This window comes from Mugil cephalus, chromosome 1 (genome assembly GCF_022458985.1).
Source record: "Mugil cephalus isolate CIBA_MC_2020 chromosome 1, CIBA_Mcephalus_1.1, whole genome shotgun sequence".
NCBI lineage: Eukaryota > Metazoa > Chordata > Actinopteri > Mugiliformes > Mugilidae > Mugil > Mugil cephalus.
The window spans coordinates 16,850,995-16,878,725 of NC_061770.1; the positions used below are offsets into that span (position 1 = coordinate 16,850,995).

Consider the following 27,731-nt stretch of genomic DNA (forward strand, 5'->3'; position numbering starts at 1 on the left):
AGAGGGGATCTCTCAGCCTTGTGAACGACTCACTTAGCACTCAACTGCACAGAAGCCTTAATTAAGTTTCACAGGTGCTGCGCACTATGAAATATAGCACAGTGTTTGCTCGGAGCAGCACCATAAGGCTGCATTCACCTGCAGGCATAAATCCAAAGTTAAATCTCCAAGTATATCAGGTGGCGTTCGTTATTTATGACAAACTTCAGTGCTGCGGCGGTGACCGTGGTGGCTGGTCTTGTGAGGGTCGCTGGGCTCAGCTAAGCCGGACCAGTCTGGGATGGCTGGGTTGAACCAGTCTGGTTTCTGCCGCCCGAGTTATGCTGTCTGTGCAGGGTTTTTGTTCCAGCCTGACAGGCACCCACTGTAATTAACTCCCTGGATCACTCTGCATGCTCACTCAAACAGACAAAAAGTGATGGGGGGGGGGGGGGAGAGAGGGAGGGAGGGGGAGTGGGGGGTTGGGGGTGGGGCGGAGAGAGGAGGGAGCGGGCGATAGGCAGATACATACAGTGACATATGTTGACACAGATAGTGAGAAGCGGGTCTCACACACACACACACACACACACACACACCACACACAGGAACACAAGACAGAAACAAACACATCCACTTTGGGTAATGGACGGCAAAATGTACGACAGGAGCAACAGGGAGGGAGACGTATGGCTCTGCCCTTTTTTAGGCGTGGGATTCCCATGGAAAGGGAAAGGAAAGAAGAGAGATGGTGTCGGTGGTGCTGTGAACCTTAATTATCCACTCTTTCATGTTGCATTCGGACAGCTAATCCCCTGGCTTCCCTCTGTGTGTGTGGACACGGGAGGACAGGAGCGTGGTGCTCTCAGGCCGCCGTCTCACGGAGAAGTGGAAGGAATCAAAAACACTGCACTACAGGCTGTTTATCATCCTGTCCCACTCAGTGCCTCCAATGCTACGGACTTAGCGTTTTAGCATTTTCAGACAATTGGCAAACACACTGATCATGCATAACATTTTGACCACCGGCCTAATATTGTGTAGTTCTCCCTCATCACTCATCACAGAATGGACATGGGCCTTCTCAGGACGTCCTGTGGCGTCTGGGAATAAGATGTTGTTAGTCGGGGCCTTTATGGGTTGAGGGGGGAGCGGCCTCTGACCAGGCTTGTTTCAATGCATTCCACATATGATCAGTTCGGGATCATATGTCAACACCTTGTGCTGTTTTTTCATTGCTTCGGTCGGGTCTAAGTGGGTGGTGCATGTCTACGTAACATTCACAAGAATTCCAGGTCCAAACGTTTCCCGGCAAAAGTCATTTGCTTCTCCTGCCAGCGGTTTTAATGTTGTGGCTGACCGGCGCACATTAAATCCTGCGCTTTCAAACAGAGGGCATTACCGTCGTTTCGTTTTCAAAATTGGGTGCGTGCTAAAAGCCGAGACAACTTGTTTATCGTTCATCACAATTAAGTCATTTCATGCATGAATAATGTTTATAACTCAGATAAAGTCACGCTGCACCGCGATTAAAGATTGTTCATCACTGTGTCCGTCCACAGTGCGCCATCTCAGCAAAATATCATCATTATCCTGACCAGTTAACGTCTATTTTAACGGCCTTTTTCAAATGCGCACCAGCTCGGTAAGGTGGAGTAAATAGGACACATCATGCGACTGACCCCGACGGACTAGAACGTTGCACTGAATGTGACACTGGATGCGTCTATAGCCGTGTGACCGGGCCACTGTGCAAACCCCGTGTGTACGTGCATGTGTGTTCACGAGTCTGCGTGTTGTAACTTAGCATTAGCTCCGCGACTGCCCTCTGGGAGGGATGCCATGGTAATCCTCATCGCTTGGCTCATCGTCTCCCCCCTCTGTCTCTCTCCCTCTCCATCACCTCATCTGCCTCTCCCTTTTCTTTCTCACACTCTGCCTTTTTCCCCCCTCTACTCCTGCGAGCTGTTGCTCTATGTGACAGAACCCCGGTCTGCTTCGTCTCTCAAATCACTTCGTGTGTTCACAAGCTGAAAACTGATTACACAAGGAAATATGCATCGAGGCCTTTTAATTGCGTTGATAAATTCTGATCGATGGGGCCTGTTTTGTAACAAATACCCGGGGGGGAAACTAGTTTTATTTCCACGGTATTTAATGTGAACCGCCGAGAGACACGATTGGATATAAAAGATTCAATATGGATGCAGCTTAATCCTAATGTCTTTTCATTTTCAGAAATGCTCTGCTGGCTCAGATTTGCTCACATGTATGAGCCAAGCAAAACAAACAAATAAATAAATAAAGGCCTTTGCTGATGTCATAAAATAAACTTGCCCGGGGGACACACATAATCACGATAACATGAAGGTGAAATATGTTACTCAACGCAGAAGAGGAGCAGATTTCTCTCTCTCTCTCTCTCAAAAAAAACATTTCCTGTTAGATCCTGTTATTTAAACAGGATCTGACGTGAATTTGACTGACAAGGTGCAGCAGCAACACCAGAAAAGGTGACGGGGGAACGGCTGCTGCATGTTAGTCCAGCCGACAGAGGCTGATCTCAAGGATTAGCCGAGGCTCTTGTTTTGGAATTAGCTCCAAACCAAACACATGACTGTCTTTTCTCACACAAAGCCAGCAGTCACATCAGAAGGCTCGCCACAACACTGATCTCTATTGTGAGGCCAAGAGTCAGAGGGATGCGTTTCTTCTCTCCTCCACATGTCTGACTCCCACCACATGTTGTAATCGCACCGTTTAACAATGTTGCCATTACGTGCCGACATAATGAAATCCGGTTGGCTGCGGCATGTGAAGACGCCGATGCGAGTGCTCTCATATCAAACGTTCATCATACTTCGTTAGTCTTCCCACTGCAGTGTCAATGCATGACAGGGATTTTCTGGCAGTAATGCTTGCTGTTGTTACACCTACGCTTGCTACGGCGGTTCCATTTTCCCTGCGCTCACGAAATACTTCCTATTCAGAGCTTCCCTTTTTTACGTATATTTCATTGTTTTCATTTCACACCTCATTACATGATACAATTGACGAGACTGTGGCCACTGCAGCCTTGGCTAGACAGCGCTTAAACAACAACATGTATGTGGTTCATGATAACTACATCCACATCTCATTATACAACTTGAGTGGAAATTAGCTCATTAAACAATTGTTTTACAAATAATACGGCATAGAAGACATGTTCTGGACCATTTACCTGTGAGCAGCCTAAGCTGTGAAATTGACTTCATAGCAAATCCGGAAAATACTGTTTCTAACAGGATCCCCGTCACAACAAGCAGACACGCTGACAGTCTACGATTCTATTATTCATAACAGTCCTAGGAAAGGCAAAGCCTCCCCTTTCACTTTGTGCCGTCAATCAACCACAAGCGATGCTCCTCCTATTCACCCTTCTCCACTGAACTGCAGCCATACGGTGTGAATAGCAAGCAGACAGCGTGCTGAGATTTCCAGATTGCTTCACTTCAAAAGAGCCGTCCTGGCCTTAAAGCTCTGCTAAGAACGCACGCTGGAAAACAGCACGTGTCAATATTTTGTTCTTGTTTACCTCTGAAGGTTGTGTACGATATCTGAAACGCACTGATTACAACTGGCTCAGCTAACGCAGAATGCGCAACGAGTTTGAATATTTTGTGCGTCGTCAAGAAAAACGGGGTCTTACCTGAAGTTCACACCAAGCCACTTCCACCCAGGTTTCCGTATCCAGGCCTTTGTACACAGTCTTGAAAGCTCCTCTGCCCAGTTCAATGTCAAACTTGAGGAACCTCCCACCAGGAGAGGTGGCTACAGCCTTCATCTCTGCCTCCTCCTCCTGCTCACGCTCCCTCTCCTTCCCCCTCTGGGTGGGTGCAGATGAAGGAGCCTCTTTGCCAGGTTCCTGGCCGGTGTTGGCGTAAGACTGCTCATGTCCCAAGGCTACGCAGGATGAAGCTGCCCCTTGCTGCTGGGCACTGCTTGTAAAGACAGAGTCCGAGGTGCACAGCTCCAGGTGGGGAGCGCTGTGAGGCGCCGCGGGCGTCCCCTCCACCTCGTCATCCTCCTCACAGATCTCCACGCTCTTCCTGAAGAACCGCTTCTCCCTTCTCAGTCGTTTCTGACCCGTATCGGCCGGTAAAGTGGGCGTGGAGAATGAAATCGGCCTGACTGCGGTCTCCTCAGACTCTCGGGTCTCTCCTCCTCCTCCTCCATCCTCTCCCCCGGTCGCCGTCCCCTCCCGAGCCTGTGAGGCGGGGACGTCCAGGTGGGTGCCGTCCGCCCTCTCCCTCTGTTGGCTGGCCCTGCCCTCCTGCTCTGCGTCCTCCTCCTTCTGTCCATCAGGTTTCTCCGAGGAGTCCTCGGTGCCTGTGGGCTCTCCCGGGTCAGTAGCCATGGGGAATGGCCTTTCCCACCCCTCCTACACCACCACCTCCTCCTCCTCCTCCAAAGCTCTGATCCTCCGTCAGTCCCCGTCTCTCTCTTTCTGTGGTCACCCACTCGCCCCTTCTAGTGAGTCAAGCTCTTCCTCTCCCGTCTCCTTTTTTTGGCTGCTACACAGTAGCAGAAGTGGGTGAAACCACAAGTGTTAGAGACCAATTCCCGCCTTTGTTTTCCTTCTCACCATTTCCTACATTTTCCTCAGAGTCCAATTGTGCAGTGCTAATCAGAGAAAACCACACGTCTCTCAGTCCGAACAAACACACTCGACCAGAAGTTTTTTTTTTCTTTTTTTCAAGCCTGTTGGATGAGCTTCGATGCCTTTCCTTCAAGCAGTAGGGTGAATATCTTCAAGTGAACCTGCGAGACAAGAATAAAAACATAGCGTTAATATTCGCACAGTCATTGGAGAGAATCGCTGTCACGTTGACGTATTTACAGAAGAATAAGGACGGTTTAATTTGATAAGCTACATTTAGATGAGATGCACTTGTCTGGATTCGTAGGTAGTTTCTGAACACTTCAATACTTGGCGTGATGTTTCCAATAATCGGAAATACGGTAAATATTTAGATCATTTATCGTTGCTTGACCTGAAACAATTAACTTTTTGCACATTCAAACCAAAAGCGTCCTCAAAGAATACCCAACGAGAGCATCCATCAATCACCACGGGCGTGTTTATCAGTGACTTGTGACTTAAGTTGTGTTCAACAGCTCCATTAGTCAACAGAAAGCTGCAGCTTGGAGTATCCCGACCATTAAATATGGATGATGAACTATGGGCCGGTGGACTGTGCATAATTTATACGCAGAGGGACTGTTGAACTGTACAGGAGTGACTATACCACACATCCGCAACAAAGGGCTCATAAATAGACACGACTATGATTATGACTATCTTCAGCGCCGCGTTACTCAGTGCGTGCACTGGCAACCGACAATTAAAGCGAGGTGACATGCGGCAAAGCCGTAAACTGACCCTCTGTTTATTTCTGCCCGCAGAAGAAACCGATCACAAGGTTCCTTCGACTTGGCAACATCCTTCTAATGCTTGGCCACTGTTTAAGTTTGTGCATGTGAGTGTGTTCGTGCGTGTCAGTGTGGACATCTTCATGTTTCTCCTCACTGCCCATCTGTCCCTAGGTATTGTATCTCTGCCTCCTGACACCCGAAGGCCTCTTTAATGGCTGCTTCGCGAGCCTCTCATTCATTAGGACGCCGCCTAGTTTGTAGTTACTCTGGAGACAGTTTGTGAAGAGCGAAGCTGGGCTGTGAAAACCAGAGGCACCTGTCTTCTGCTGTTATTTATTATTATCTATTATCATTCCGATTATATAACCCCTGTAACTCCTGTTTACACTGTCTGTACTTTATCCACTTGATTCACTTATCCACTACTCATACAGCCATGTTTACATCCACGGGCTGTTTGAAAAGTTTCAAACATTTCGCGTCACATGTGCATTAAATTGCCAACCGGGGGAGAAATACACATCTCTCAATCTGAATCTGAATCTAAAGTCCAAAATCAACATTTACGATTAAGCGTCTGAACTTAGAGGAAAGGTTGAATAACTCTGCGCAGAAGGAGCGTTACTGTGTAGTAGATGGGAACCAAAAAGTGCTTTCCACAGTCAGAGCACAAACGCGCTTAACATATTAGTTTACGACTCAACACATATTACTTTACAAGTGAACACGTGAAACTTTCAGGGGCCACTGACATTAGGCAGCGCTGCCACTGGCACCCAGTCCATCTAGGGTTACAGCACTCTTAGCTGATCTGAGCTATGAAGGTATTCACGAGGACTACGCATGTACAGTCCTCCTCTCCAGCCTCGAAATGTCACAGAAGAGCAGCTATGGGCTTTTTCTCTTATTTGAGCAAAGTGCCCCACGAGTCGTCCAGTGATTCACGGAAGCTCTCATCTCTTTTATAACTCTGTCATTAACGCTCACATGAAGCCTATTGTGTCTCGGGGCAAAAAGCGAACGGGTCTGACGTGCAATGCCAGTAGCTGTCAGTCAAATTTGGAAAAACACAAAGCGCAGATATGAGACCGACTGAGGATCCCAAAGAAACAGAAAGACTTCCTGTTCGGCTACATTCCCCCGTCATGAACACATGACACATGTAAATCAGCCTCCCACAACCTGCAACGAGCCTGTTTTTTTTGTTCTGCAATTTTGCGAAACGAAAGCCACAAACATCCATGGTCCAATGGATTCACCTGTACAGCTGCCACGTATGACGGCGCGATGCAACCTTAGTTATAACAGTGACAGAAAGTGTATTGCAAAACATGAATCGGTTTCATTTTCAGTTTTCGATCAGACACACTGGCAACACAATTTTCTGAATTTAAATGGACAAAAACTTGGAAAATCCTCAGTTTGTGCAGACGGAGCCAGTGAATGTGTCGTTTTCTGCTTGATTAAAGTTTAAAAGTAAAGCGAATTGTCAAAAAACACTATTTGATAAGTCTTTTAATGTAAATGACTGAGTCAGGGGAAGTGAAAGGGACATACTGTAGTGTACAGTGAGACTAAAAAGGTAAATGCTAACAGGATGTGGGGAACATAAAGGGTGAAAATCAACAGGCAATAAAGAGAGGGAAGTTGCCCTTTAAACAGGAGCTTATTCGCCCGTGTCCCCAGGGCAAGGAGTTCCCATGAAAGCCACATACCGGACAGAGTTATCACAGTACATCAAACACGTTCAACCCCATCACTGTCTCTCACACCCACCCAGTCTCCGTTCCAAACACACTCGCACTGACGCGCAGATACGGAGAGACACACACCACCAAGTCAGAACAAACTTTGTTGCGTTTCCCCCCTTTTTCCTTTACCCCCCCCTGCCCCCCGCGCACTCGTTCTATCTTTTATACGTGGACAAAAACGCACGCACACATCAAAAGCAAACGGTCACTCGCTCGCCCCCCCCCCCCAAACTGCATGCCCCCTTTCAATGAAAGAATGCTGAAAGGAATTTCCTGACACCAGCCAAATGACCAAGCAACTGCGCCATGTGGGCGAGTGCGGCAAACTAAAGTTGAAGATAACAAAACCTGCGCTGCAGCCAAAGCTGTGACATCTCGCATCGGCAGCTAAACGACTCCAACCGGGGCGTCAAATTCGCATGTCACAATCATTGGCTCTTCATTTTTTTTTTTTAACGATGCATGAGAACTGAACATCTGACATGCCGTACTCCCTCTGCCCTCCAGGCTTCTGTGGGGCTCCTGCATGGGAAGAACACCTGCAGCTGCCTAATAATTTCTGATATGTGCAACAGAAATCACTGTGACATCTTTTCTCCCTGCGTGCCAATGATGTGATTACCGTTCCATTGTGAAAACTCACTGAAGTGTCGGTTTGCTTTTGCAATCGCCTTATGCCATCTCCGTTCGAAGCAAGATAAAGGAGCCCTGCCTAAGTTACCGTTTGCGCACACAATACATAACTTCGTAAACACAACAAACACACACTGCAATCCTGTGGCACTCTTTTCATGAATCACTTTACAATGAGCCGAACCGGCCGCCGCGGACAAAGGAAGAGCGCCGAGTGTGAGCGCACGCCCAGACAGCTATGTTTTTGAGGGGGACGTGCAGATGAAAAGAGTGAATAAAAAGTGGCGAGGGGGACAGGAAGGGATTGCAGTCGGTGGGAGCGGGCGGACAGTGGAGTTTCAAACAGAGCGGGAGGGAAGGAGGGATGGAGCGAGGGGAGGGAGGGGGGTAGGGGGGGGGGCTCGCAGGAGGGGTGGGAAAAAAATGTGTGCAAAAGAGAACAAGAGAGAGATAAAGGGAAGGGAGGGCACAGACAAAAAAAAAAAGGGGGGCTGTGAGGGGGGGGGGATTTTGCCTGATAAAATATGTGCCAATGTTTGTGTGAATGAAAGCAGTGACTATAGCTGAATTTCTGCCTGGACAAAGGCAGCTACAGTGGAGAGGAGAGGAGAGAGGAGAGAGGAGATAGGAAAGGAGAGAGGAGAGAGGAGAGAGGAGAGGAGGAATGCTTTTAGTGTTTGGAAAAGGTTGAAAACAGGAGGTGATTACATTAGCATAGGAATAGTTTCCGCTCGCACGTCCGCCGTCACAGTGAGACTAAATGTAGAGGGCCAGGTTAGAGTAGGTTGAGAAGCTGTTTCGCTGTGAAGCAATTAACGATGCTCGAGCTACACTCTTGACTAAAGCCTGTTTGTTTTGGTTGTTGCAGGACAGGAGGAGCAATGCACAGTATTATTTGGGATTTAGGAGACAGTGGTGAGCAGTAGCAGTAGAAGGCGGTACAATAAACCGCTTTGCCACCTCGTTAAGAAAACAAATTAAATTTAATATTCTGTTAAAATAGAGTGAAATACACAGTAAAGCGTTGCAGTTATTAAGCCCACCGACTAAAATGCGTGTCAGTATAACACTATTCGATAGTACTATAAACCACAGGCTTTGAAATTAAAACAAAAATATCAAATACCATGAGATTTAGTGCAGAACTGTTATATTACAATATATTGAACTGTTGAACTGGCAAGTGAGAGTATAATTACTGCCACTACTACTTAGATTCCACGAATAATTTCCTGTAACTCTACTTGAATACAAACAGCACAACTTACACTCACTCAAATTCGGGTACTAAGTTATAATGGCATAAGTGCGCTTGTTTGGTTTGTGCGTCCCAGTCTTTCCCTTCATGAACTGCCAGCTGGAGTACTTTGCATTTTATCCCTTTGTTGACCACTGGACTGAATGAGCTCGGTTGTACTGTACCAGTGGGTGGAAACGTTCATCTGATTAGCTAGAAACGAGAAACTTAAGGAAATATGTTCACTGAGTAAGAGAATACTCTTCCCTTTTGTGTTTAGATCAAATACAAACATACGATGGCTTTCACCTTGTGCAATTCAACACTTCTTGTATATATGCCAATACTTGCATATTGTTTATTCTATTCTATTTTTATCTCTTTTATGCAGTCTATTTATTCTTGTTATTTTTATGCCCTTACTTTATGCTTTTGCAAACTACATTTTCCCCCATTGTGGGACAAATAAAAGTTTTCTAATTCTAATGCACGATTAACGCAACACTTGACTCAAACCTAAATCGGCGTTAGTCCCACAGAGATTTAAAGAAGAGACGGAGGCCGAGTGATGTGGGGAGACGGGGCAAAGGCAGCACAAGGTCTGAGAGCTGCTGGCCAAAATTTAAATGGGCTCAATGTCAAAGCTGCGACTACTCCGAAGTTCACGGGTCTGCACGTCTGAACTCCGCAGGTCAGCTGTTGACTGCACTGGCAGATGAGAAACAAAGGCCATATTTGTGCGGAGAGGCTGTGTTTTTGAACACGGGCTTCGACTTCTGTCGCACGCTCACTCCGGGATAGATTACTGGAGGTGGCAGGTGTAAAGCTGCAAAGAGCTGACTTTGTCTCTGCTGCTGCTGCTGCTGCTGCTGCTGCTGTTGCACTGAAAAACAGGAAGTGATCAGGCCCAGATTGTGAGTGTGCGGCACAATTGCAATCGGGTCGGCTGTTCATGGCGAGGGCCGTACGCATCATATAAAACTACTCGAGAGAAAACACTGCACCCCAAATTAAAGTGTAGAAAAACACACCTTGAGAAAACACATCTGAAAGCAGAGTGTGGAGGCGAGAGCGGCGCACAGTTAAGACTAAACCCCTTCTGCTCCTTGATTGCACAAGTTGCTCGGCACACGCTGCAGCTTCACTGCGCGGTGTTTTGAAATCCGGCGAAAAACTATCAAATGTTAGCCCGAAATCCAGCACACAATGATTGTTCTATTCCCATCAGAGAAAAACGCGAGGCTGAAAAACACAACAAGCACTTTTGTCCAATCCAGGTCAAGCATGGGAGAGTCGAGTGTAGGTAGCACACACAGCGCACTGTTCGCCCAGAGAGCGAGACGGAGAGAGACAGAGGGAATATGTGTTATCTAACCCCGTCGTTTTTGTTCTCTTTCATTCCCCTCGGCGAGCAGAACCGTCCAACTCCAACAGATTCCTCTTAATCCAGGTGAGAGAAGGGAGAAGCGCTCCTTAATCAGCCAATGATGAATCCGGATTACATGTCAGCAAAGTGGCTTACAACTCCTGGAGCTCGTATCAACAACTCAGCCCCTGCAAACGGTCCCTGTACTGTTGGGGATGATGGAGTAGTCAGGAGATCAGCAGAGTGTCAATTTCAGTAGTTCAGCACCTGTCAGCCTTATTTAAGGAGAGGCAGCATCCTCCCTAACGTTTTCCTGCTATTGCACCGGGGTGCACCGTTTTGATCTGTAAAAGATCAATAACGGATCTGAGGACATGATCAATCAAGACAACAATAAATGTGCTTCTGCTACTGATAGTTTTGAGTATTGAGATTGCTTAAATCTCTGAAAGCGAAGTCCTTGATGATGCGACAAGTCACGCAACACTCCTCGAATCTGAGGCAAAACGCAATTAATGACATGTTATTTATAGGCATGTACATGTACTGTACATTGTTGCCGGGATGTACAGGAACAGAGTGCAGCTATTGGCTGGCTAGTAGCTCAGCTGACTTTAGAAACGATATGCAAACGGTGAAGAGCACACAGTGGAGTCACCATGCAGGGCTAGGGCACAGTGACAGCACCACACATTCACATCCACAAACACCCACAGCTCCTTTCAAGTCATTCAAATAATGGTGCTAATAACTCCGGGTGCCCGAGGACCGGACCGCCCCGCAGCTCCGCACTTGACTTAAGTGGATTTTTTTTTTGATTTTTTTTTACAAGGCGTAATATATTTAAGAATATTAATTTGTCACAGGGGAAGGATAAATAGCTAATGAGCGACTCGGTGGTGCCTAAACACACCGGACTGAATAACAACAACAGCGTCTCACTGGGAATCACCGTCGTGTATAATCACGGACATTTTTTTTTGCTGTAATTGAAAATAACAACAAACATCACTCACCTGAACGTAGCATCGTAGCCCATCTGTACGGCGATGTTAATTTAAAATAGGAAGAAAAAAAAAGCCGCTCAGCCCACTGACAATTACATTTGTTATAATTAGAATTGTTATTATTGTCTATTTATTTACAAAACGTTGCGGTCATTTACAAGAGATTTACAGTCGGCTTCGCTCCGATACAAAATTATTTCACACTGAAAAAATACATTAAAAAAAAAAAGAAGAAAGAAAGAAGGGAGGATAAAAAATAATCGCGTTTGTTTTCGTTTTCTCTCTCTTTACATTTTACGCGGTTTGCAGCGGCGTTGTCGGCTTAAAATCTCTCCCCCCTCCCACCACCACCACCGGAGTCGTCGAGCCTCGGGTCTGTGTGAGGGACCAGGCAGGGACCACGTACGCGGTCCGGTTCAGACGATGCTTCGCGTGCCGCCTGGTTTCCAGATTTCTCCGGTCGCTGCTCGGTTCGTCGGCTCCGAGCGGCGCGACTGGCCATTCACGAGTGTCCCGGAAAATATCGGTAACTTATGTACATAATTTACAACGTACGACTCCGACGGCCTTCAGCAGGTTCTCGTGTGTACTGAGCGCGCGCTGCCTGCTCGTTCTCACTTGCCACGGGGCTCATCCTCATCATCATCATCATCCAGAGCGACAACAAAACCGGCAGTGAGCCCCCTCCGCCACTGGGGGGCGCTGCGTCACTTGTTTATGTTCTGTGCCCTCGATGCTGCCTTCCGGTGCCCCTTGTAATCCCCAGTTTCAGTGCAGCGCGTCAGTGAAGATGGATTCAGACAGGACGGGCAAACCAAGCAATTGTTTTTGACTGCGTGAAAAATTAGAAGAGAAAGTGGGAAATCCTGAAATGACAACCGTAAAACCTCTTAAACCTTTGAAGGCCCTACTGTGCATCGACCACAACCACCTCTGCGGGCCCCCATCTATCTACCCAATGACAGATCTCAGGGGGAGAACACACGCGTCTTAGTCTGGGCCCCCCCCCCTGAACCTAGGACTGCCATCGTATCTAGGTCAAGTTATATCTAAAAACAATCAACGATACTAATACTACTACTACTACTACTACTACTACTAATAATAATAATAATAATAATAAAAATAATAATGACGTTTTCTTGAAGACGTTTCTTCCAGTTGGCTTCTTCAATGCTAAATTACTGGTATTTAATTTTTAATTAGCAGCACCTGCAGGTGGTGCACACTTGAAACCTACATGACAAGGATCTATTTATGAATAAATACTCACCTACAATTAGAAGACGTTCAGATTAATTTGGGTGCTGTTTTGTTTTTCCAGTTATTGGTGCAAAGTGCACGTTCAAGATCGTGCAGCTCCCAAACAAACAATGGAACAGTTTAACTCTGCACATTAAGATTCAATTAAATAATTTTTATTCTAAAGCATTTTATTAAACTTGGGGTTTGCTGCATTTATTGCAAAGAAGTGTGTTTTAATTGAGTATTTTATATCCCTTTCTCCTTCTTACCTTTGTGTTTTGTGGGTTTTAAATGTGCTTTATGAACAAACTGTCAATAAAATTGTCATTTTAGCGTAGGCAGATGATTTGAAGGAGGAGTTAAAAAGGACGTCTACGTAAAATTGGTAACCAACCAGGGGAGGTAGACTGTTATCAGCCTCTTCATGTTTCTTCATGTTTATCCCAAAAAGGTTTATTCTGAAGAATTTCTAAACACCAGTTTTCTATTATACCACTGAACTGAACCAATATTTTGATCGTTAACAGAGTCAAGTGAATTTTAAGTGTTCACCACGCACAGATATAAAAATAAATAAACTCTTCACCAGTCATTTAGATCTACGGAAGAGACGAATAGTGAGGAACCAGGTGTACAAATCATGGATCGGCTCCAGTAAAAAAACTTTATTATTTACTCTCATATTCATGTGAAAATGCTTCTTATTCATGTTGTTTTACATTGCAGATTTATTTTGAATATTAACATTGTTACAAAACTATAAAGCAGTAAATAAATAAATAAAGTGGCCATTAAAAGTACTTGTTACTTTCCACTACTGGTGTATTTGTTTGAACACATGGAAGCATTAATGTGTATCCAAACATATGGTCTCCATATTTGTTGGGATTTCCTCCCATTAGCTTGATTCATTCATAAAACAGATGTCCTCCTAAAAATGAAAAAGACTTCTCATTTACACAATTACCCTGTTTCTATTTCATGCTGTGTTCAAGGTTCGCCTCGGACCGAATTTCCCTCAACAGAATCACAAAATGAATCCAATTTTAAACCTTATGTGTGACACAAAGTCCACTAAGCATGAATGTGTGTAGGCCTACTTATTATAATGACATCCCAGTAACCTTAGCAATTAACTACACTCACTTGCCAGTTCATTAGGTACAGTAATAATAATGAATGCATTCTAATATAACAGTTCTGCACTGAATCTTAGCCCCATTTAGTCAGTGTTGAACAATTAAACAACAATTAAACCACTTTTCAACATAAACTTGCAGGACTGTTAGATTATAACGCATTTGTTTTCATTTTTTTGTACCTAACTTTTTTCTTTTTGCAAGTGGGTGCACTTTATTGTTCCTCAGTATAACGTCACCGTGCGCTCATTTGACCGTCAAATAACTCACAGCGCCAATTACCCAATTTCCTAGCAACACCTGAACGCCCCAAGAGGAAATTCAATGGAACAAAGAATTTGATCGTGTTTGTCGTTATTCCCTTGCAGTCTAGCGATTCAACGAGCACCACGGTGCAGCGCTGTCACTGAATTCACCATCAAAGCTGAAACACTTCACATTCAGTCTGCAGCCTTTACCACCACCTGAGCATCTGGTCTGTGAAGCAGATGCCTTGAGCAGAATGAACTGAGTAACCTCGCCGTCAGAGACCTTGGCTTTTGTCGCCCCCTGGTGAATTTCTTCAAGTACGACTCAAGATTACAGACTTGTAGTGACATTATTTATTCATCGGTGTTGTCGCAGCAGTACAAACACAGATCATAATGATTTGTAGAAAACCTTTACACCGGGGCGGCTATACCGGACTTCTACCCCTACTCATAAAATAATATTTTATTTCTTTATATTTACTACATGTTAGACTCAAACACATTCAACATTTAAAAGAAGAAGAATAAAAAGGTACACAATCGCACATGTATGTTAAAACCTTAAACAAAGCACTCAGTGGAAAGAATGCGTGCAGGCCTGAGGTAACATTAAAACCATCGGCGGTGTAATGACAAACCCACACAATTAATCTGGTGTTTTTAATATTTTATAATAAATAAGTTTTTATCAAAGGACGAGGGACAAGGCCTAATACGCGTCAAGAAATTTGTAAACATGTAATCGATAACAGCTGTGCGTCAAGTTCTAAGGAAACAAGGGTAGCTAACACAAGGCATAACAATCTCACTGAAATATATATATATTACAGAATGAAAATATATTAAAGTCTTCAAATATATAAAATTTCCACAAAACCTGGCGCTTAGGACTCTTTAAACTACCGGAGTATCTCAAAAAGTTTCTCTTCTGTTGACATGGACTGGGGATCCCATTGCCGTAGTGTGAAGCTAGTCAGGTGAGGCTTTTTTATATTGTGCAGGTGTACATAACCTGACCTACCTACATAACTCTTGTTGCTCTGCCACAGTAGATTGACACCGTCTTGAAGGAAGGAAATGTATTCATCAACGGCTTTGGAAGACCCACTCCAGTTGTAATCATTCACTCGTCATTGTTACACTTTGGTCAACTAACATTTCAAGTTTCCTTTACCTGACATCATAATCCTCATTTCTATAACATTACTTCAGCTTCAAAAGTAGCTCACAAAGATTAATCCACAAAGCATCTACAAAAAGGTTCCAGCAATTTTAAATACGTCAAGTCAAGACAATCTTTGACTCGGCCACGAGAGGAAAAGAAATAAAAAGGTTAGTCATGGCTCAAATCTTCAATGAGTTCAGCCATTTAGCAGCTCCAGGGTTTTCTAACAGTCTCACTGTTTCGCTGACGCTACTCCATTACTTACTGTAATGCATATAAGAGAGGGCACGGAGCAGAATTAACCTTCCAGCGGAGGCCGCAGGGGAATACAGCCGTCCATCTCCAGAGACTCGGGCCAGCCCTCGTACTTGTTGCTGCCTTTATGGTTTTTCATGCGCTAATGGGAAAAAAATTACAAGCAAACAGAACCAATGTCAACACGCGGCAGGCCGGGATCATGTTCTCATGGCACAACAGCTGCTGGATGATGGAGAGTGTACGGAGTGATGATTGAATCCTGAATGCCTTTCCGCTGAGCTGACTCAGAGTTTTTCGTGTCATGAGTGATTTAGCAAGTTATTAACGTTGGCTCCGGGCCGGGGTTAGACTTGGTATTAGGTTGGCACGTCCACGAACTAGAGGGCTAGCGGTTTGCCCTTGAGCAGTGCCCGCCACTGGCATGTAAATGCGTGTGCGCTTGTGTTAACGAATGCATATACACCGATCAGGCGTAACATGATGACTCCTAATATTGTCCCCCTTTTGGGTCCTATGGGTTGAGGGGAGGGGGCGGATCATCCCACAGATACTTAATCAGTTTGGGATCTAGTGAAACTGAAGCCCAGGTTAAACACCTTGTTCTGGTTTTAGTTGTAGTTTAGTTTGTTTAGATGGCTGCTGCCATCACAGAGCATCATCGCTATGGGGGTGAGGGTGTCTGGTCTGGTCTAGGTGGGTGGTACATGTCTAAGTAACCATCCACATGATGCCAGGTCCAAACGTTTTCCAGCAGAACATTGTGTTGTCACAAGATGATCAATGTTATTTACTTCTCCGTTGTCAGTTGTTTTAATGTTGCTCATGTGTCATTTGAGAACCAGAAGGGAGAAAAGCGCCACACAAATACATCCATCCTGGGTGATCCGACTACAAGTGACCACAATTTGAGAGCTGATCCTTCAAGAAAACATTTGCATGTGGTCTCTGGGCTGCTTGTTACCACTGTAAACACACAGTGTGGCCTGACTGTAAGGGTTGTGTGTTCTTTGTTAATGCCAGCTTTGCTTTTTAATATATTTTGTCCTTGTAGATGTTTACTAACAAACAAGAATTAACAAATTAAAGGACTGAATATGAGCAGGCTGTGTGTAACTCTGTGAGCAATGTGTTCGTGTTGATGTATGCAAAGTTTGTGTATTTAACCTGCTGAACTTCCAAAAGTGTCCATTTTTCTTACTATGCTGCAAACAGAGTGCTGAGGTGACATCACTCTGCATAAGGACCCTTAATAATAGGAGCTTTACGTGGGTCTCTGAAGTAGCTAATGTCAGGTCAGAGATTAATGACTTAACATGTCAGTGAAGGAGAGACTCCACTAACCCTCCATTTGCATCATATTCAAGTTGAGACGCATATGTTTATTTGCAGCTAGAGCGAATACTCAGGGTGCATGTTAATACCGGGTCTGAAAACACTTTTGTTGATTCTGTCGTTTTCCAACGCTTCAAGTTCTCAGATTGACAAATTCCTGCTCTTGTAGGGACTTTAATGCACCCACGGTAGATTTCACTACCAAATTCAAAACCTGTACACTGTTGTAAGGTATAAAAAAAGAAAAAGAAAATTGAGTCTAGCCACGTAGAGTACAAAAAATGATCAACATAAGAACGATGAGTGCCAACTGTCTTTATGATGCTTCTTTAAAAGAAATTGAGGCTTTAAAATCTTTTGCAGGGGAAGCCATCATTGCTCAATAAGGTGACAGTTGGTAAACAGAAGTGTCATCATTCACTACATCATACATACCAATATGTCTATCACAGTGAATTATTTATAATTTACAATACTGAATTACCTAAAGGACATGGGCGCTTGTCGTAAACGTGACCGTAAACAACAAACCGTTGGCATTGCACCTTATACACAGAGCAGCTTAACTCCAGCCTCAGCAATACTGTGCAGCATTAGTAAATACAGTGTCATACTCTTACCTGCTCAAAGGGACTCTTATTTTCAATGCCCTTGGCTCCAACAAACACCCAGCTGTCTCTGAATGCCAACTCCTTCACAGCTGTGCTGCCGAGCTCTTCAAACAGACGGCGAGCCTCATCGTTCATCCTGCCAACAAGAGGAACTAGAATTAGTGTTTGGAAGCATCCATGTTTACACTTACGTTTATGAAGGGGATTTACAAGTGTTTTAGCAGAACATCGGGATGTCACAGCCGTTTGTCTCGTTGTGTTAGCCTTGACACGGACTTCCGCTTCTCAACCATCGCCAGCCGAACCAAAATCACTTCAATCTAATCACTTTTTCTTGGAGGCCACTGGAGTTTAAGACACTCGCTCAAGGCTAAATTCACAGAAACACAATTCCTCCAGCCACAGCCGTCGATGGCACTGAGTCACAAAAACACTGGTTTCATAAGCAAGAGATTGTGTTTGCAATGTAGGCGTACAGGGTATATGATCTATACACAAGGAACCATCAGTGTTATTCACTTCCTAAATTGTGATTGTGAGGTGCTTCGTGCAGCACTCGGATAATGTTAACTGAAATCACAACATCCACAATGAACTGACTCATATCATATGTGATCCGGGGCTTTGTGAATCTTAATCGCACAAAATCACTTCTGATACGCAGCTCGTTTTACAACCCTGATTTATCATCCTGCACATATTGTTTTACTGAACGCCATAAAACGCTCTGTAGCCAGTACTAACATTATTAACCCATAAACCAGGCACAGGGCATTTTGTCTTAAATATTCTTGATTGCAAGTCGTTCTGTGGAAATTTTCATTTCACAGACGCAACCCACATAATTTTTTAGGACTATACGACTACTTTATGCGGTGATGTCACAAGTTTAATGGTACACATTTTTTTTTTTTTTTTATTATTATTTTTTTTTAACATTTTCCAGGAAGGAATTTTCTGACGAAACACATTTATTGAAGTCTTATACAAGTGGCGTGTACAAGGTGGAATTTGGCTGTAAAGATACCAGCAAATGAACTGATACGTGCTATCTGTCAAGAAACGTCCTTAGGTTTAAAATAGTTTTGGTGTGTCTAAAGAGAAAAGGGAACGCGAAGTGCTGAATTGGATCTGGCAGAACATCACTGACTCTTACTTCGTAGCTGCATCATCAAAGGAAGCCACGAACACAAGGGTTCCCTCGTGAAGCGGCCGGAGAAACTTCAACAGGTCCGAAACATCTGAAAATGAACATCAGATGAGTCATGAGCTTTTGGGTTGTTACTGCCCGGCCATGTCTACCACCAGATGTGAAATTCATGCTAAACGCCGATGTCTGGTTTTTATTACCTCCTGCCCACATATCAAAGGTTTTTGTCTCCAAGAGCTCACCCGTCACCCCTGGAGCAGAGAAACATCAGTAAGATATTAAAATGCCTCAATTAAAAGAATAACAATGCGATTCAGTCCGGAGAAAATTCGAGAATGAGGCTTACCGTTCACTAAAGCTATGTTCAGGCCCCTGCCGACGTTGTTCTTCACGCTACTCACTAACCTGTTCAACAGAAACGCAAACCTTAAACACACAGGCACACACATGCGCACCCACACAGCTTTTCACACTGCCTGACACTTACTTCTATCGCAACACGTGTACTGTAAAGGGACCAAGACTAGAGATAAAACCAAAGAGTTGAGGGACCAACAGACTGAAAAACAATACTTGCATCCAGCTCCCCAGACAGACTTGAAGGCCCGGTTATGACAGCACAGAGGGGAGGGGGAGAAAAACAACAACAGAGTGTGAAACAGAAATAAAGAAACCAAAAAGAGACAGCAGGGGAGACGCAGACATAGGTGAGGAGGGAGGCAGAGATAAGCAGCGAAGTCTCACATCTTGTCCTCCAAGCAGATTTTAGGGCCAATGACATTGGCAGCTCCAGACACCAGACGGAAAGCCAAATGCTTTGGTGGACAAGGGGCTGAAAGGCCACATTTATACCTCCGAGGGCGGGGCTCTGCTGAAAAAGAGGATTGATAAGAAAGAATAGGAGACAGTTTTACCAGGTTACGACTGGACGAGTGCAAACCCGTTGCATGGGATCGCCCTACTTACCCGGTGTTGGTTCCTCACTTGTACCTGGAAATTAAAAGGTTTCATAATAATTAGTGATGCTCTCCACTTGCTTCTCTTGTCAGATCAGTAATAGAGAACACAAGCATATTATATTCCGCTATCACAGGCATTTATTGTTGTTTGTAAATATTCCGTGAGGCAGTTCAATCGTTTTTTCCAACTTTTCTTACCACTGAAGAAATGGCGCACAGATGAACCTCCTTCCCCTCCAAATAAAGTGCTTGCTAGGAGCCATGTGAGCCCCACCAGCAGCAGTACAGCCACAGCTCGCAGAGGGCCTGTAGCCAGAATCAGGACACACCAGTTCAGGAAAAAACAAAAAACAACAAAAAAAAATACACAGGCTAACAACCAGATCAACGAGTTCCCACTAAAAAATATGTTGAGAAATTTCACACCGACCTGTTAACCTCATGATTCAGCGTCTTAAAGAGCTGGGAAGAAATGATAACAAAAGCAGCAACATCAGGGTTGTACTTATGTAAACTTGATTGTAATCAAAGTCAGTTTCTGGTTTCAGTGGATGTCACAAGAAGTTATAAATAAATAGTGCATTTGTCATTTTTTTATTTATTTTTTTCTACACTGGCAAAGCAAGATGGCTCTGCAGAGATGACGTTTTAAGGTTATGACATGAAAACAAACCACCGTAAAGACAATGCCACAATAAGTCCTTAAGATCACTTGTTTCTAGAGTATATATAGACAGAAATGACCTACTTGGTCCACGCTTGGTGAGACTATTGCCGTGTCTTATCGCTTTTCCTTTACGGGATGCAACGACCGATAATGAGGAGCTGTTGCTCTTGTCACCCGGGACTATTTCTTTCGCTGTTTCCTCATTGAGACTCTTAATACAAACGAGACCTCTCTAAGAAGACAGACTGAAGCCAACGCGCTCAGTCGAAATTTTATTAGCTTACATTCAACAAGCGTGGAAAAAAAAAAGGTCTTTGGTTTGGTCTTCCGGATAAACCACCAACCGCTGCCCGTCCGCACGGAGTCTGCGCGAACAAGACCACGTGACAAAACATATTTCGATTTTTTAAAAATATATTTTGATATATGTGTATTTTTTACAAACGTGCCTCATTAAAATTATCAAAAAACATGCCACAACAAATAAATACTTACATTGATTAAAAGAAAAAATATATATTGCACGAGTACAACGTCTCCTCCCCGTGCACGACTGCTTCAAAATCAAGATGGCTGCCCACAGTGCTGTGCTTTCGGTGTCCAAAATCATTAATCCTTTTTGGGGTGGACGCCTTGGAAATACGGTTAAAGTAAGAGAATATACGCTGCTTTTGCTATATTGGTTGTGAATGTTGATGGGTGACTCCAAATTAAACTCCGCAATTTTATCTATGCGCAAGGTCATCCAGTAAATAACTGGGAAGCTAGCATACTCCGACCGCATCTGCGAGCTGCTCTCTAAAACGTGTCTTTTTTTCCAGGTATTTGGAACAACGCTGAGCACCCACAGGAATAAGACCATACTTACTGTGAGTCATGCTTTCTATGTGGGTTTTGTCTTGCGTTTCGTGTGATTTTGTCACTTTTAATACTGAGTCAGTACCCCATGGCGCTATAAAATCAGTGCTGCTCATTAAACACTGTATTTCTAAGCCGTGTGTTTCTTGTACTAAGCTTTGAAATTAGTTGGGTAATTCATGTATATGTTTCATTCTGATTCGGGAGTTGTAAATATTTTTAATTTTCCACTGTCTTGGGAGAGAAGCGGTTATAACACCACTATGTTTACTATTTGTTCTTCTGCACAACCGACTGTGGTCCTTCTGCTGTCCTTCATGTTCCTCTTCGTCGACAGGGAGAAAACATTGTAAGTAGTCTACTCTTCCCAGTTCACTACATCACAATCCATCCACTACATACATGAAATAACATTTTGAAGAATATGTAGAAATATGCTTAGTCAGGGAATAACACGTTTGCTGGAGTGCAGGGGATCTCAAATGAAGGAATGTCATTTTCCAATGTATTCTATTGGAATATTATGATAAATAACACTACTAACTGTTTGACATTACCTTCACATACTTACTTTTTATTGCTTTGGGCTTGTATTTTTTATTTTTTTCATTTTGTTAGTGTAATAATAAATTATATAACATGCAGCATGCACCACATTTCCTTGCAGCTATGTCTTTCCACTACAATAATGTCTCAGTCTAGAGTGAATATTAGCCTACATGAATATTTATTGTTCAGTGGTAATATGGTAAGCGAAGACCACTTTAAAACCAGTTTTTAGGTGATTAAATACAAAGGAAAAATCCACAATATCCTTCTGTAAATGTTTGATCTTCCTGTTTGAAGCTGCGTTACAGTGGAACAGAAATGTGACCGACAAAAATATAAATTCAAGCTGCTGAATGTTAATGCTACTAAAACGTGTGAGATCTCTGCAGTTATATTGTACTGACATTCAAATTGTTATGGAAATCATGTAGTAAAACACTGGATGGCAATAAATCTCCAATAATTCAAATATATGTTTTAAAAGGGTTAAAACGACTAGTGTTACTGTTTGTTTTTGTTTAGTATTGTTAATAATATGTTAAATGTCAATGTCCCAGCCCCCTCCTGCAAAGTATGGAGGCAGACACACCGTGACCCTCATACCTGGAGATGGAATCGGCCCGGAGCTATTCAATCATGTCAGGGAGGTTTTCAGGTTGGTTCGAGTTAAAGCAAACCCTGATCAGAAGTGACGGCCACAGACCTGGGAACGCTGGCTCCATTGTTTGTTTGTTTTTGTTATCGCGCTGCAGGTTCAGCTGTGTGCCAGTGGACTTTGAGGTGGTGCACGTCAACTCTGCCATGGAGACTGAGGATGACATCAATGATGCCATCACTGCCATCCGCCGTAATGGAGTTGCCCTTAAAGGTGAGCAAACCTGTTTTTTTTATCTGTGTCACAAACGGAGCATGAAAATGTGGAAAAAACGGGCTGACCTAAATAACGAGTTTAACTGAATCGCTTCACTTTCCTGATAGGTAACATAGAAACCAAACATACCATGCCGCCATCTGTCAAATCCAGAAATAATCTCCTGCGGTAAGTTTTAAATTATGTCTCAGTTCCCTTTTTAAAGCTCTTATATTTATACCATGATTTACCCTTTACTGCCGTGTGACCTTTTTCCCTTTTCTCCACTCTCATTAAATGTTTTTATCAACAGCACAAGCTTAGACCTGTATGCCAATGTGATGCACTGTCAGTCCCTCCCTGGAGTCCAGACTCGCCACAAGAACATTGACATCATGATCATCAGGGAGAACACGGAGGGAGAGTACAGCAGTCTGGAGCACGAGGTCAGACAGAACAGAAAAACGATCGATTTTACCGTCTCCTAAAAAAAAAAAAAAAAAACAAGACCTAGTTCCACTTCCTTTTAGCCCTGTTGTGAAAGTAGAGTTGAGTTGCAGCAACACGCCATCACATGCACCGAAGTCATGCGCCATGTGGTGATCTGATGCGCTTATCCAACACCGTATTGTCTAAAGATGCTAAATGAACATTTGACACCGTTTATTTTGTCAAATATCGCAAATCACAGTTTATAAATGGTTAATCTATTTATAAACATTTTATTAATAGATAAACCATTACGAACTGCTTGAACAATACAACATTTGCACAAGCCCGATGTGAATGTTGGCGTGTCAGGATGTTTACCAACTGTATCGGTCAGAAGTGACGTGTATGTGCGTTATGATGTTTACACACTGAAGAAGGGTTTCAGTCACGCAGAACAATATTGGACAGTGCACTCCTTTCTTTTTTTTTTTTCTTTTTTTAACTCAGTTTCCAGTTAAATAGACTGTTGCATTCAATGATGCTTGAATGTCAGTGTTAAGTACTTCCTTGGAAAGCGTAGGCCTTCAACGGGGAGTCCACGGATGTACTGCATTTCTTTTAATTTTCCCCCACAAATTAAAATTTCTTTGAATGCACATTAACACAAATCCAACACATTTTAGTAAAGGGGTAAATGGAGGCAGAAGACGTTAACGCCACCCTACAGTCACACATGTTCGAAAAAAATATACGAATTCAAAGTGATAATACTGTATATTTATAAATGCCACTTAATATAGAACACATATATTAGGGAGGGGGGTCCCTACTTAATCCCACCATCAGTTTGAGGGTCCTTGGCCCGGAAAACCTTGAAGTTGTAGAGGATTGTTTAATGGGTGTTGTTCTATTTACTCTAGACTCTTATTGGGCTTTCTGGTCGGCTTAGTTTAATAGTTGAACTTTAGTTGTGATTTATTTGTCGTTGTCCTCTCCGACTTCTTGCAGAGTGTATCAGGGGTAGTGGAGTGCCTGAAGATCATCACCAAGAACAACTCCCTCAGGATTGCCGACTACGCCTTCCGTCTGGCACGGGAGAAAGGACGCCGCAGGGTCACTGCCGTGCACAAGGCTAACATCATGTAAGTTACTCTCTGGAACATGTGTCCTGCCTGAGTGTCTGGTCTGACATACTGTAGTGAGTTTCTTCGTGCCGAAAATGTTGAGTGCGTCATTTCTGCGTCCACAGGAAACTGGGCGACGGCTTGTTTCTGCAGTGCTGCAGAGAAGTGGCCTCCGGTTACCCCGACATCACATTTGACAGCATGATCGTGGACAACACCACCATGCAGGTGATACATGATAACGTGTTAAAGCATCCAAGGAATGTTTGGAAATGTTCCTCCGTCTGAATCGTTTGCCCCGTCGCTACGTGTTTCGCGTCTGCAGCTGGTGTCCAAACCTCAGCAGTTTGATGTGATGGTGATGCCTAATCTGTACGGGAACGTGGTGAGCAACGTGTGCGCCGGCCTGGTGGGAGGACCAGGACTCGTGCCCGGGGCGAATTACGGCCGCAACTACGCAGTCTTTGAAACCGTGAGTGGTTGAGGAATTGGCATTCTTTAAAGAGAGGGTTCTTTCTGGTTTAAGGAATCATGTGCATCTGATTATATTGTAATTTAGTTTCATCAATTCTCATTTTCAGGCCACCAGGAACACGGGGAAAAGTATTGCAGACAAGAACATTGCTAACCCTACTGCCGTGCTCCTGGCTAGCTGCATGATGTTGGACCACCTTAAGTAAGCTTTACACACACACACACACGTTCCACAGATATTTTCAGTACTGCCGTTTCATCTGTAACATCATGCCTGTGGTACACTGGAAATGTAAACAATCCTTTCATCTGCACACTTCCAGGCTTTACGATCACGCTACCTCCATCCGGAATGCAGTCCTCACCACAATGAATGAAACCAGGGTGAGTCCTCACCTGCCTGTCACGCTGCCATAACGTTACTAAGCTATTGTTGTTCAGCGTAGAATCGAAGCCCCCGGTGGCAGGTCTGGCATGCGTCCTAGACGCCGTCACAATACATTTACACAAAGCAGCCACATGCCCTTTAACCGCCACTGAGCTCTCATGAAGTTGTACACTTCATGGTATCTGGGTTTTCATTGTGTGGGGCATTAATTATAGTCATTGAGCTCTTTTAAAACCCGATCTGCCTGTCGCTTAAAAAAAAAAAGGAAGGAAAAAAAAAGCAAGTGTATTTTATTTCTCCCAGGGAAACGGATTACTAATTACAGACGCTTAAAAAGACAAAGTAGTTTTGGTATGTGACAGGGGACCCGTTCTGCATGGCTTAAGCTTTCTGACTTCTGCTAATATGTTACGTGTAAATAGTACAAAAAGTGTTTGCTAAATAGAGGGGAATAGATTCCCCCGCTGGTTATTTGCATTTAGACAATTATGTCTTTTGTATTACACATTAGCTAATTAGGTTGAACGTGTGCTAATTTGCAAACATCTTTAGAAGAGAAACATGAATAATGGATAAACCGAAACTCAAACATCTCATTTTACTTTGCTGACACAAGTTTTTTCTACGAATGTCCGTTTTTATTAGTCCCATTCTGAAAACATTGCCAACAGCCAGAAAAAGAAAAAAAAAATCATTTAATATGATAAAAACCTGGCCTAAGAATCCTACTAAATACTAAGTGAGATTTGAGGATCAAAGAATGAGAAAATTAAAGGCACATTTCCAATAACGTTGTGTTTACATATACAAATGAGGTATAATCAGATAAAGCTCCAATCAGTGACAAAGCTCCATCAGTCTGAAAGGAAAAAATTTGCCCAAAGCCCTCATAATCAAGCCGAGCGTTAAAAAGCTTGTGTTGTTTCCTGTGTTGCCTTCTCCCCCCTCACTCTGGGTTTGGAGCGTGTTTGTCAGCATCCTGTGTTTCATTTATTTATTTTTTCTTTGTTTGCAGTTGCACACAGCTGATCTCGGAGGCCAGGGCACCACATCAGAGGTGGTCCAGTCTGTCATGAGGATCATCCAGAGTAAAGGACAGCTCATTACGCTGCTCTAATACACCGCTACTGACAGCACACGCACGCACACACTCAGTCAGCGGTGTGAATTTAAACAGGTGGGACAGGAGGGACAGGTGTGCAGGATATCCTGGCATCTCTGTTTCCATAGCATCGTGTCTTTATTTTTTTCATGTTCACACGGCTTACTTACCCCTTCACTGTACAATCGACCTTTTATCCACACCTGCGTGTTTCACATTACCCGTACTTGCCTCGTTTTAGAACGGTTTGCTCTCGATAAAACTCCCTCACGACTCGTGTTGGAAGACGGCTCATACTGTAAAGATAAATTTTATTGCCAGAGTTCACGAGGTTGATTCAGTTGAAAATCTGGCTGCCTTTATAGGTCGTTATGCAACACGTCATTTGTCGGAGTAAATATTTATAAACCTGCGTAATATCATCGCCTTCTCTGCATTCTTCATAGTAGATTATTTATTGTTCAAATTCTAAATATGTAACGGCCAATTATAACGTGCCATGTACATTTAACGGTTCAACTTCTTTTCATCCTATAACTTTAATATCAAGTTATCTATTGTAAACGGTTACGTCCATAATGTTCACATCATGTTGATTGTACATTAAAAATGGCTGCAGCTTTTTCATTAACACTGTGTCATCATCATAGGAGGAGAGCATCAAGTATTATCAAGTCAAAGCTGATCATCTATGCTTATGCAATAATATTCCGGGGAGGGGTCCACTATCATATTATTGTCTTAAAGTCCAAACAGATGAGGACTCTTAAAGCGTGATGTAAAAAGATGGTTTTCACCATGTTTTGTGGGTGATTGTGGATACTGTAAAACATCACTGTTACCAATAAAGACCTATTGAAATGATTTTGTGCAGAGGTTTCAGTTTGAAGCACCGTCAAATTATTATTTTTTTTTTCCACCTAAAGTAAAGCATGAAAATTTACTAAAAGACTATGAATTGGACTCAGCACAGCACTTCTGCAGTATGTCCCCCTTTGACACGTATTCATAACATGGATGTCTTAGATTTGTTATCTTGATTCCTTGCCTCTGCTTCAAAGAGAATTTCTGTCTACTGGGCTCCCGCTGGGGATAAAGATTATTTTTGATCCAAATAAGATAGGGCTCGGTGATCCGTCCGTTTGTTTTTAAATTTCACGCTCCATCAACACCTCCACTTTTGACATTCGTGTTGTATTATGAGTTTCGTCACTAGGGGGCAACACCACGTTCTGGAGCCGCCGCCGCCACCGCCGATGAACTTGGGAGCTTAAGTACTCACAGCTGCATGCATGTGTGCTCCGTTCCGTGCCCCGTCCGATGAGGGGGAAAAAAACCAAGAATGTGTAAACTCCTTCTGTATGTGTGTTATTAACGCATTCGTTAAAAAGCTGCAGGGTGATTGTGGACACAAGAAATTCTGTCAGCAGGCGTAGATAACCAGGAACATTAAGGTTATTCTTTTAATTTTCATGTGATTTCTAGGAATAGGCCTCTTACCCCCAGAGTAAGTGTTGCTAAGACAAACATCCAAGGTTTTGGAGTTTGTTTTCAAGTGATTCATTTAGCATAAAACCGAACCATTGATCAATGTTTCACCTGATAAAAATCACTCCCTGCTCGCCGAGTTATTTAAAGTGGGCCGACCACGCGGTCGTATGGGTCCTCCGAGGCTGAAGGAGGAGGAGAAGAAGACAGATGTAAGAACGGTGCATCATTCAGCGCTGACCTCCTGCTCACATGTATTGTACAAATAATTGCAGCCTGCCTCTCTTTCCCCATTAGG

General features: G+C 43.6%; 3 protein-coding genes across 10 annotated transcripts in view; 1 reads left to right on the forward strand and 2 right to left on the reverse strand.

Moving 5' to 3' along the window:
- Nucleotides 1–12,236, reverse strand: part of si:dkey-151g10.3 (serine/threonine-protein kinase WNK3) — a 35,312-nt gene extending 23,076 nt beyond the window's left edge. For 3 of the 6 annotated variants that reach the window (XM_047580086.1, XM_047580094.1, XM_047580077.1), the window contains exons 1-2: nucleotides 11,401–12,229; nucleotides 3,671–4,782 (exon numbers count right to left, since the gene is read on the reverse strand). In XM_047580086.1, the coding sequence (XP_047436042.1) occupies nucleotides 3,671–4,378 (708 nt within the window). In that variant the 5' untranslated portion in view covers nucleotides 4,379–4,782; nucleotides 11,401–12,229. Of the gene's footprint in view, nucleotides 1–3,670; nucleotides 4,783–11,400 lie in introns of all 6 variants that reach the window. The other 3 variants (XR_007112418.1, XM_047580105.1, XM_047580115.1) reach the window with 3 other exon arrangements.
- Nucleotides 12,237–14,357: 2,121 nt separating this feature from the next.
- On the reverse strand, nucleotides 14,358–20,536 carry fam3a (FAM3 metabolism regulating signaling molecule A). Of its 3 annotated transcripts, none has more exons than XM_047584590.1 (10): nucleotides 20,250–20,536; nucleotides 19,932–19,963; nucleotides 19,700–19,807; nucleotides 19,509–19,532; nucleotides 19,287–19,413; nucleotides 18,889–18,947; nucleotides 18,743–18,793; nucleotides 18,549–18,633; nucleotides 17,402–17,528; nucleotides 14,358–15,588 (listed from the first exon to the last, which is right to left on the reverse strand). In XM_047584590.1, exons 2-10 carry the CDS (start codon nucleotides 19,942–19,944, stop codon nucleotides 15,490–15,492), a joined length of 693 nt encoding a protein of 230 aa, XP_047440546.1. In that variant the 5' UTR covers nucleotides 19,945–19,963; nucleotides 20,250–20,536; the 3' UTR covers nucleotides 14,358–15,489. The 3 variants fall into 3 exon arrangements, with proteins under 3 accessions (XP_047440546.1, XP_047440565.1, XP_047440556.1); XM_047584609.1 differs by having other exon boundaries at nucleotides 19,287–19,410; nucleotides 20,250–20,535; XM_047584600.1 differs by having other exon boundaries at nucleotides 20,453–20,471.
- Nucleotides 20,537–20,699: 163 nt separating this feature from the next.
- idh3g (isocitrate dehydrogenase (NAD(+)) 3 non-catalytic subunit gamma) lies at nucleotides 20,700–26,809 on the forward strand. Its single transcript, XM_047584579.1, has 13 exons — nucleotides 20,700–20,818; nucleotides 20,990–21,037; nucleotides 21,364–21,375; nucleotides 22,133–22,230; nucleotides 22,328–22,443; nucleotides 22,554–22,614; nucleotides 22,739–22,871; nucleotides 23,866–23,999; nucleotides 24,107–24,209; nucleotides 24,307–24,453; nucleotides 24,563–24,657; nucleotides 24,779–24,839; nucleotides 25,859–26,809. Exons 1-13 carry the CDS (start codon nucleotides 20,738–20,740, stop codon nucleotides 25,958–25,960), a joined length of 1,191 nt encoding a protein of 396 aa, XP_047440535.1. The 5' UTR covers nucleotides 20,700–20,737; the 3' UTR covers nucleotides 25,961–26,809.
- Nucleotides 26,810–27,731: the final 922 nt, after the last annotated feature.

Bases quoted from the DNA above. Each gene is read 5' to 3' on its own strand.
- fam3a (XM_047584590.1), bottom strand. The intron at 18,794-18,888 runs GTAAGCCTCATT...TCTCTGCTCCAG, and splicing joins GAACATAGCTTTAGTGAACG to GGGTGACGGGTGAGCTCTTG. The intron at 15,589-17,401 runs GTAAGAGTATGA...TTTTCCCATTAG, and splicing joins ATAAGAGTCCCTTTGAGCAG to CGCATGAAAAACCATAAAGG.
- idh3g (XM_047584579.1), top strand. From the start codon at position 20,738: ATGGCTGCCCACAGTGCTGTGCTTTCGGTGTCCAAAATCATTAATCCT. The intron at 22,231-22,327 runs GTTGGTTCGAGT...ATCGCGCTGCAG, and splicing joins CATGTCAGGGAGGTTTTCAG to GTTCAGCTGTGTGCCAGTGG. The intron at 24,658-24,778 runs GTAAGCTTTACA...GCACACTTCCAG, and splicing joins ATGATGTTGGACCACCTTAA to GCTTTACGATCACGCTACCT.